The sequence below is a fragment of the Grammomys surdaster genome, unplaced genomic scaffold (genome assembly GCF_004785775.1).
Source record: "Grammomys surdaster isolate TR1022 unplaced genomic scaffold, NIH_TR_1.0 229, whole genome shotgun sequence".
NCBI lineage: Eukaryota > Metazoa > Chordata > Mammalia > Rodentia > Muridae > Grammomys > Grammomys surdaster.
Genome location: NW_021604674.1, coordinates 2258295 through 2268314, shown reverse-complemented (window position 1 = coordinate 2268314; position 10020 = coordinate 2258295). Strand labels below are relative to the sequence as shown.

Below are 10020 nucleotides of genomic sequence, written 5' to 3'. Positions count from 1 at the left end.
AGAGGGAGAGGGAGAGGGAATATGAATGGACAAATAAAAATATACAAGTCCTAAGAGACCTGATGGAAAAAGAGGTATCCTAATAAGTTTACTATCTTTGCCTGAGAGGAAGATGCCTTACCTCCCAGGAGGGATTAAAAAGGTCATTGCAAAGTTCTTCACAAAAGCTTTCCAAAGGCCATTCGTTTGTCTAAATAAGAAAAATACAAATTACTACTAGATCAAAGCATTGGAATCAAGATTTAACAATTTAAGAAAGTCAAAAATGTACGTTTACTCATAGCCTTAGCAATAGTAACAAGGCTTTGAAATTTTTAAATGTTTTACTTAGAAGTATAAGATATTTGTCACTTTGTTGACAAACAATATCTCAATGAATACATTTACGAAACTTATAAACAGGGCTTGGAGAGATGGCTCAGTCATTAAGAACACTGGCTGTTTTTCCAGAGAACCCAAGTTCAATCCCCAGCACCTACATGACAGCTCACAACTGTTGTAACTTCAGTTCCAGGGGGTCCAATACCCTCTTCTGGCCTTCATGGACACCAGTCATGCAAGTGGTACACAGATATACATGCAGCAAAACATTCATATACATAAAAAAATAATTATAATAAAGCTAAAAATTAAAAAAATAAAGTTAGAAACAATTTCAATATACCTCTTCAATTAAGGTAGAACTTTCTGGAACATTATCTATCAAGACTTTGGAATCATTTGCAGTCTGATTAATAACAACGTTTGCTACTTTTCGTCTCTTTTCTTCTGGCTCTCCATCAGTGCTGTCATTGCTAAAAAAGAATTACCAATTTTAAAAGTATATGAAGGAATGCAAATGCTCTACAATGTGTGTCAGAGAATTCATTGTCCACACTGCATGGGTATGTTACCTTGCTGAAGTATCTTACTTAGCCATCTTACATCAACTAAAATGAACTTATTAATACTTTGAACAAAATATACCCCACTATTCTCTGAATTTGTGAATTTTTTCTTTCAAATTGAATCTCAAATCTAACATTCTTTCGTCTCTACAACCAGTTCTCTTTGTTTAAAGTCTTTTAATTGAATGATTTAAATTCAGCTAAACATGACACTAACTGTTTTAGGCTTGCAACCTGGAGAAAACTAATTAATAAGCCAAGTAATACAAGGTAGTCTTATTCGTTTTAAAGAACATGATTAAAATATATATTAAAAAAATTAACAAAAATTTAAAAAATATATAGAAACTGACCACTGATAAAGTACACAGAAAATCTGGAAAAAGTACTGTTTTATAACTTCAAAAGAAACACAAAGGCTAGCCTAATAAGAAATATTATAAAAGAAAAAACAAGTTATCTGAGTGTGGTGGCACATACCTTTTTTTCCAGCATCAAGGTGAGGCAAGAACATCATGAGCTCAAGGTCAGCCTAGCCAACAAACTGAATAAAATACAAACTACCTTTATACATCATTCAAAGAATTGAAAAAAGTAATGCAGTTTAAAGTATAGTCTTACTTTCTCTAAATCGTTCCCTCTCTCTACATGAATGTGTATTTGTTTTTCAGGACAGAATATAGCCCTGACAGTCCTGAAACTAGCCCTGTAGACCAGGCTGACCTCAAGCTCACAAAGATCTGCCTGCCTCTGCTTTCCAGTGCTCAGACTCTACATCTTAACAGTGTGAACTATTTGGCCAACTGTTAGTGTTCTATATGATCATGAAAGAGAGTGAAGACTCCCTCATACCCTCACCTGATTCTCTATCAGCTATACTAGTAGGTCACCTTACATCTTTACACTTTCATACTTTCACTTTCAGATATTTATTTTTATGACTGCATTTGGAATGTCTTTTCCTAGACAGTAAGAGCCATCCCCCTTCTTTCAGATCTTTATTCTAATCTATGTGAAGGTTTTATAGACCATCCAGCCAAAACCTCAAAGTCAAGCTCTGCCCATATTCCACATCCCCTTCTGTGGTGGTTGGAATCAGAATGGTCCCCATAGGATCATATATTTGAATACTGAGTCACCAGTAAATAGCACTGTTTGAGAAGGATTTGGAGGTATGGCCTTTCTGGAGGAAATGTGTGCTACCAGTAAGTGGGGTTTGAAGTTTCAAAAGTCCATGCCAGGTCCAGTCTCTCTCTCTTAATCTCTCAGCCTACAGATCAGGGTGTATCTATCCTGCTCCGATGCTTTGCATGCCACCATATTCCCCACCAGAATAATGGAAACTACCTCTGAAACTGTAAGCAAGCCTCAAGTTAAATGTTCTCTCTTCTAATAGTTGCCTTGGTCATGGTAAGTATTTGGAACACATAATTAACAAACTCTGAAAAGGTATAACATTTCGAACATTCAAATACTCCAGTAAAAGTATGAATAAAAACTAATAGAAACTTTTTTCTTCTTTGGTTTTTCATCAGCTACAAACTTTTATTAAATTACTACAAGATATTTCGTCTAGTTTGAGATCAGTAACAATCTAACTGTAGACTTTATTTTTTTGGAGTATTTTAGTTTAGGGATATTCAATGTCTATGACCTTAAAAATCCCATAGTTAACAACAAAACAAAAAGGTGGGCATCCATGCCTTTAATCCTGGCACTCAAGAAGCAGAGGCAGGAGGATCTCTGTAAGTTTCAGGTCAGCCTGGTCTACAGAAGGAGTTCCAGGACAGCCAAGGCTGCACAGAAAAACCCTGTCTATGGGGTGCAGGGAGAATCCCATAGTTAAAAAATTTCAATAAAGAGTTTACACTTTAAAAATAACCTCAAGTATAGATTTCTAATAAATGAGTTTTTTGCCGGGCGGTGGTGGTGCACGCCTTTAATCCCAGCACTTGGGAGGGAGAGGCAGTCGGATTTCTGAGTTCGAGGCCAGCCTGGTCCACAGAGTGAGTTCGAGGACAGCCAGGGCTATATAGAGAAACCCTGTCTCAAAAAAACTAACTAACTAACTAAATAAATAAATGTTTTTTTTTAATTTATTTAACTATTTGTTTTGTTTTTCCACACAGAGTTTCTCTGTGTGGCCCTAGCTGTCCTGGAACTCACTCTGTGGACCATGCTGCCTCTAACTCAAGATCTGACTGCCTCTACCTCCAGAGTGGTATGTGCCACTATCACCCTGGTTTGTGTTTAACTTTTTTCTTTTTTCTTTTTCCCCACCTCGGTTTTCCAAGACAGGGTTTCTCTGTATAGCCCTGGCTGTCCAGGAACATATTCTTTAACTCTTGAACACTACAAACACTTTTTAGCTTTATCTGAATTTAAAGAGCCAAAGTACAATAATCTACAACAAAGACATCATTTTATAGACTTTGCATTATTTATTAACTCATCACTTACTCAAACATTTCTTGAATACCACTAAGAGTCTGATTTAATAGATGAGGGGGCCTAAGAACCTACAACTTAACACACATTTCAGAGATCAACCTGAAAGATGTTGTTTTGAACTAGCTACCCTTTAAAGACAGGTAACACTTTTATTAATTCATTCGGAGGCTGAAGACAATGACTCTTAACTCAGAATTCTTTCCTACAGAAAGGTTAACCTAGGATTACCATTCACTATTTAGCACAGAACAGAGGATAAGACCCTGACATCACACTTCACTTAGCAAGAACATCGTCTTGACTGGTGACCCTTAGAATCCTTCTCTGAATTCACTCTCTAATGTTCTCCATTCAATGCACTTCTGACACCCTGAATATTCCATAATGAAGGTGTTTCTATTCCATTATAGGTCTTCAGTCTTCATAAGAGGCTATCACTAAGGAAAAAATAATAAAAATAAAAACAAGAATATCTACTCCTATAGATTTTTCTGGAGAAACAATCTCATTTCCCAGTAACAGTAAATCCTCTGTCCTGAGTAAAAAAATTTCAAGCATTACTACTCAGCTAAGCAAAGGTCATCAAACATTTACCTACAAACCAAGCACACATACTGTTCTAAGTGAACAAGCAGGAAGATCACTACCTCTTCTCATTCGTTTCCACTGCATCCCTGGATCTCTGTTTTGCAAATAACTTGGCCATTCTTTTAGCTTTGTTCTTCTGTCTATTACTCATTCCTGCCCGGAATTCTGAATCAATCAATTCAGCTGCTTGGAGAGTCTAAAAAAGTAAAACAATGAGTTTAAACTGCCAGAAATTAAAATAAATACTGATAGTTTCAATATTAGGAGAGAAATACTTGTATACATTTTAATGAAGAGAGATTAAGCATTCTTTTTGATAATATTACACTATCATGATTTTACTCTCAAGCCATATGTGCTGGAACACTTAAAATTCCAGCACTTGATAGGCAGGAGGATGATGAGAAAGCCTAAGAAAATCTTGTCTTAAAAAAAACAGCATGCCTTTAATCCTACTGGAGGCATGGGTACTCTGCTGAGTTCCAGGACATCCAGGACTACATAGAGAGACTCTGTCTCAAAAAAATAAATAATTAAAACTTTGAGGAAATTTCTTTCTTAATTCTCTATTCCCAACTGAGTACATCTTGTTTCCTAACCTTCCTGTACTGCAGGCATGGCAGAAATAGTCCTAACAAGGACAGCATTTCAAGCATGACTTGAAATGCTTCTGAAGAGTTTCTGAAGAGCTGAGATCTCAAAATAACCACAGTATCATCAAAAGTTATAAAAATAAAATCTCAAAAAAGAAACTGATATTTATCATATGATGAAGGAGGAGGATGAAGAAGAGGAGAAAGAGGAGGAGGAGGAGGAAGAGGAGGAGCAGCAGCAGAAGCAAGAGAGAGAGAAAAAAATAGAAAAGAATATAGCCTTAAGTGACTGACTGGTCCAGTATTCTATCATTAACTTAGCCACATGATCCTTTCCTCATAGGTACTTCCTGCTTGTTTTGGTCGTTTTCTGTTCATTGAAGACACTATAGAAACTGTGTAATAAACAAATACACCTGGAGGCACTCATGGATATAACCACACAAGCACATACATACACCACACACATAAATGAGTTTAATCTACATATGCTGGTATACTAAACTATACTTAGTGGGGGGAAAGGACAATATGTCTTAAATTATTGTGTGGGACACACACAATAGTACAGTATATACAAATTTCAGTTAATAAAATACTTGAAGAACTGAGTTTGAAGCCCTAGCACCCACGTAGAAATTTTAGAAAAGATACATAAGTAACTATAAACAGACTGCCTATAGGAATAGAAAAGTTTGTGTTCCTTCTTTCTCCCCCCACCCCCCCAGAACTGAGGACCAAACCCAGGGCCTTGCACTTGTTAGGCAAGCGCTCTACCACTGAGCTAAATCCCCAACCCCAAATTTGTATTCCTAAATTATTGGTAAGATAAATGTGGGGACTGGGGAGATGATGGCTCAGCAGATAAAAGTGATTGCTATTCTTGCAGAGGATCTGAATTTGGTTCCCAGAATGCACACTGCAGCATGTAGCCATCTATTGATTTGTTCATTCAATCATCATATTACACTTTCATTCTTGTATCCTATTTTCCTGCTTTTTTTAAAATATCTTATTTCCTCTTTATTTTTAGAACTATGAATGGCATTTCTATTATCTTCAGATCTGTGATAGTCCTTTTCTCTCTCAAAAGATGACGTTTATCCATTCAAGCAACTAGGATCTTTTAGTACTAGTGGCACGTGCACAGTGTAGCACAACACTTATCTACCACTCTGATGTGCAGGAGATTGGCGGGATTTTGTCTGTAAACTACGCCAGAGTCTCAGCTTAAGACAGTGAGTCAGAGTGGCACTAAACAGCAACAAGTAGATGTAAGCACAACATTTTTCTTGTGCAATTGCATAACAAGGCGAAGCAAGTTCTTTCTGTTATTACTTGAAATCAAGCAACCCAATGTTTTACCTACAGATTGTTTGTTTACAAGGGCTGCTGAAGTTGGGGTATAATCCAAATCTTCATCGTTGAAGAGTTCTTCAGTACTCATTCCAATTGCTTCTCCCATATTAAGTCCAAGTTTCTTCTGTAATAGTTTCCGTTGACGTGCTATCCTCTCTTTAGGATCCACTTCACCTATAAACAGAGAAGAAATACAATCCCTCCAGTCAGTTAACAAAGTTTTACTACCCAGGCAGCGATGATGCACACCTTTAATCCCAGCATTGAGGAGGCAGAGGCAGTCAGATCTCTCTGACTTCAAGACTAGTCTGGTCCACTAAGAAAAAACCTGTCTCAACAGACTCCCACTACAAGAAAAAAAAAAAATTAAAAAACACATATTGTCAGACATTTGCTTGGTTAATTTTAAGTTGTACCACATGTCTGTAACTCCACTTCTCAGAAAGCTGGGGTAGCAGTAGAGGGCCATCTAGGCCACATAGTTGAGGCCAACCAAGGTTACATACTTTAAATTCAAGGCCAGGCTGGATTAACAGTAGGATTGTCACAAAATAACAAAACTACAGCCAGTGTATCCTTTTAATCCCAACACTTGAGAAGCAGAGACAGGTGAATGGATCTATATGAGTAGGCTAACCTCGTCTACATAGTGAGTTCCAGGATAACCAAAGCTGCATAATGAGACCGTTTCAAAAACAAACAAACAAACACCAGAGAAACAACAAAACCAGAGACAAGCAGAGTGGCACTCAGAAGGCAGAGACAGGCCAACTAGGTCTACTAGTGCTAACTAATGAGACACGTCTAAAAAAGGAGTTGGGGGAGAGACAAAAAAGACAGACAGAAAGACAGGAAAACATACAAGCAGGCAGGCAGACAATAACTACAATAATAATGAAGGTAAACACTTTTTGTCAGGTATGTCGTCTCAGAGTTGTACTGCTAGCTACCTAGAAGGCTAAGACAGGAGGATCATGATATAAAAGTGAGACCTGGTGCTGGTGGTGGTGCTGGTGCTGGTGCTGGTGTAGAAGGAAGAGGAGCAGTAGTAGTAACAGTAGAAGCAGTGGTGAGGAATGAGGAGGATGAGGAAAAGGAGATGACGACTAAGATCTCTCTGCCTAACTGAGTTTGAAGAGCCCGTAAACTCTGTTACCTATAATCACTAGAGAACAACGTCCTAATCTCCCTGAGCTTCTAGCTTCCCTACTCTCAGTTCCCAAGTGCACATGAGATAAGAGGACTCATTCCTAAGGAAATCAGTCTTATTTTATAGCTACATATCTTGCACCTACTCTGAAGGATCCTGACAGGCTATAGTGCCAAAATCTAGATTGTTTGACAGAAGAAGATCAACAAATGAATGCTTACTCCAGAGTGTTCTTTTATATGTTCTGAGATGGTGTAGCCCAAATAACAAAGAAAAGGAAACTAAAGTAGGTAAGTTTTAAAATATCTCACTGCATGGCATAAATAATTTTTTAAAAAATTAAAACTTGGCCTTAAAACAGCTATGATAATATTTAATATTTAATATTAATATTTAATAATATTTAAGCTCTATATAAAAATACTTTCTTAAAAACAGCACTAGGAAGCAGAAGCAGTTAGATCTCTCTGAGTTTTATGTCACCTTGGTCTACAAAGAGAGGCCCTGTTTCAAAAATAAAATATTTTTATTTTTGAAAATATAAAAAATATTATCATTTTTTTATAAATGATAAAAATCATTTATCTGTCATTATCTCCAGGTAGCTAGATGGCTCAGTGGATAAAAGGGCTGTTCCAAACCTGGTGAGCCAACTTTGGTCCCCGGGACCCACAAGGTAAAAGAAGAAAATTAACTCCTGCAAGCTGTCCTCTAATTTCCACAAGGACACCTTGGCTCTTGCATAGCCACTCAGACACATGCACAGATGAATAAACAGAATATAATTTAAACAGAACCAAGAGTGGAACTAAAGAGATGGCTCAGAGGTTAGAAATACTTGCTGCTTTTCCAGAGTCCTCAGCACTCACTATCACTCACAATTACCCTAACTCCAGATCCCAGAAATCCAAGACAACAAAATTGGAAGTTGATACTTCTTGATTTAAAAACTTGTTAAAACAGAACATTAATCTTACATATAAGTAAGATTAAATATAAGAGTTTTTTTTTTAAAGAAAACTAGAACAATGCATACTGGTAAATTATCTTGATTTAGAATTTCTTACATATGGCACACAAAAATTGGAAAAAAAAACATAAATTGAACCCAATAAGATTACACTTCATGCTTCAAAGAATATTATCAAGAAAATGAAAACAAGGATTATAATTCAGTGATAGAATACTAGCAAATTATGTGCAAGGCCTTGGGTTTAATCCCCAGCTCCACAATAAAAAAAGAAAAAGAATATTGCTGAGAAAATAAAAGGGCAACCCTCAAAATAAACAAAAATATGCAAATCATATATCTGATAAGCCACTTGTATCTAGAACATATAAAGAATGCTTCTAAGTCATAATAAAGGACGAAATGAGCAAAGTCTCTTGTAAAAGTATCTTATTCGCCTGTAGTAATTGTCATCTCTGAGGCTTATAGCCTCTGCTAACCTAGGCCTAGTCTTGGAAGCTTCTAGCCTCCCTACAATCTTACTTAGGCTAGAATGTTTTCAGCCTCTGACACTTGCTGTTGAATAAAACCGTCCTTTCCTTGTTCTGATCTCTGGCTGGATGATTCAATTCAGCTGTTCTGGCTCTAACTCCTCGCCAAGCTGACTGATTCAATCTAACACCCCTCCCCCACAACCCCCCCCCCCACACACACACACACACTCCTTTTCTCTCCCTCTCCTGAATTGCTCTGCTTGGCCTCATACTAACTTGAGCAATCTGTTCTACTCTTCTGGGTCCTTCTGTCTTCACCTGTGTCTAGCCTGTTCTCTCTCTGCAAACTGTCTCTGTACAACAGTCCTGGTAAAACTGCCTTCTTCTTTCTCCCTCTGCACTGCTCTTAAGTAGTCCCTTTGTCCTCTCCTTGTGAGGATTGGGCATATCCTAGTCTGTCAAATCTTTCTCTGACTCATCACTTTGTCTGCCACTCAATTAGATATCACTTTCAAACAAGGGTGCTTCCTTCTACAAACTAACTTTACCTTCATTGTTTGGAATTAAAGGTGAGTACTAAGGGCATATCTGTTTTCCAGCCAGAGGAATTAAAGGTGTATTCGAAGGCTGAGCCTCACTACAAGTAGAAACAGACCTTTTCAGTAAATAACACAATCTTGGGTTTCACAGTGCGATCAGATATCTCTGAACAGACATTTCTACAAAGAGATAAAAACGGACAACAAATACATGAAAAGAAAGATGCTTAACATCACTAGTCAGCTGAAAAGAACAAGTAAAACCCACAGAGATAGCATTCACATTAGCAAGTATGGCTAGCATCAAAGTTAGAGAATAGGAGATGTCAGGGGCAGCCCTGCTTACACACTGTAGGCCTAAAATCAGCAGTGGGCCTGCCATACATGTATACTAACACCATGTCTTGGGTCTCAGTGGAAGAACATTGAAACAGATGGCTATAAGCTAATGTCAACGGGCAGCTTTTGTGGAAATTTATAAGCCTGAGTGGTCATGGACCTTGTAAATAGGTAGCCTTGGCAGACAATATCAGCTTAGATGGGAACAAGCGAGTCATAGGCAGAGTCATGGTGACTTGTCCCCTGAACCTTCACCCAGCCAATACGCGGTTCTAAAGATATCTGTATTCCCCCTGAGTACCCACACTCCAGTGTCATTCCCTTCCCCACGTCCTGCCTTTCTGTGTTTATTCCCCTGTGTGAATTAATTATGATTTGAGAAAAAAATTAAAAAAATAAAAAAGAATGAAAAAAAAAAGTTAGAGAATAAAGTGTTGGCAAGATGGTAGAGAAATTCAAATTCCCATACACTGTTGGTGGAATATCAGATGGTGCAGCCAGTTTGTAAAAACTGGTAGTTTCAACCAACCATTGTGGTACACGCCCTTAATTCCAGCACTAAGAGCCAGAGACTGGCAGATCTCTGTGAGTTCAAGGCCAGACTGGTCTACAAATCAAGTTCCAGGACAGCCAGGACTCTGTTACACAGAGAAACCCCATCTTGAAAAACT

At 37.7% G+C, this 10020-nt stretch overlaps 1 protein-coding gene across 1 annotated transcript in view; it reads right to left on the bottom strand.

Annotated features, from left to right (window-relative positions):
* The window catches only part of Btaf1 (B-TFIID TATA-box binding protein associated factor 1), an 88595-nt gene that overhangs the window by 54062 nt on the left and 24513 nt on the right, over nt 1-10020 (bottom strand). The window contains exons 5-8 of the mRNA XM_028773478.1: nt 5889-6052; nt 3986-4122; nt 665-794; nt 122-190 (exon numbers count right to left, since the gene is read on the bottom strand). Of these exons, the coding sequence (XP_028629311.1) occupies nt 122-190; nt 665-794; nt 3986-4122; nt 5889-6052 (500 nt within the window). The remainder of the gene's footprint in view (nt 1-121; nt 191-664; nt 795-3985; nt 4123-5888; nt 6053-10020) is intronic.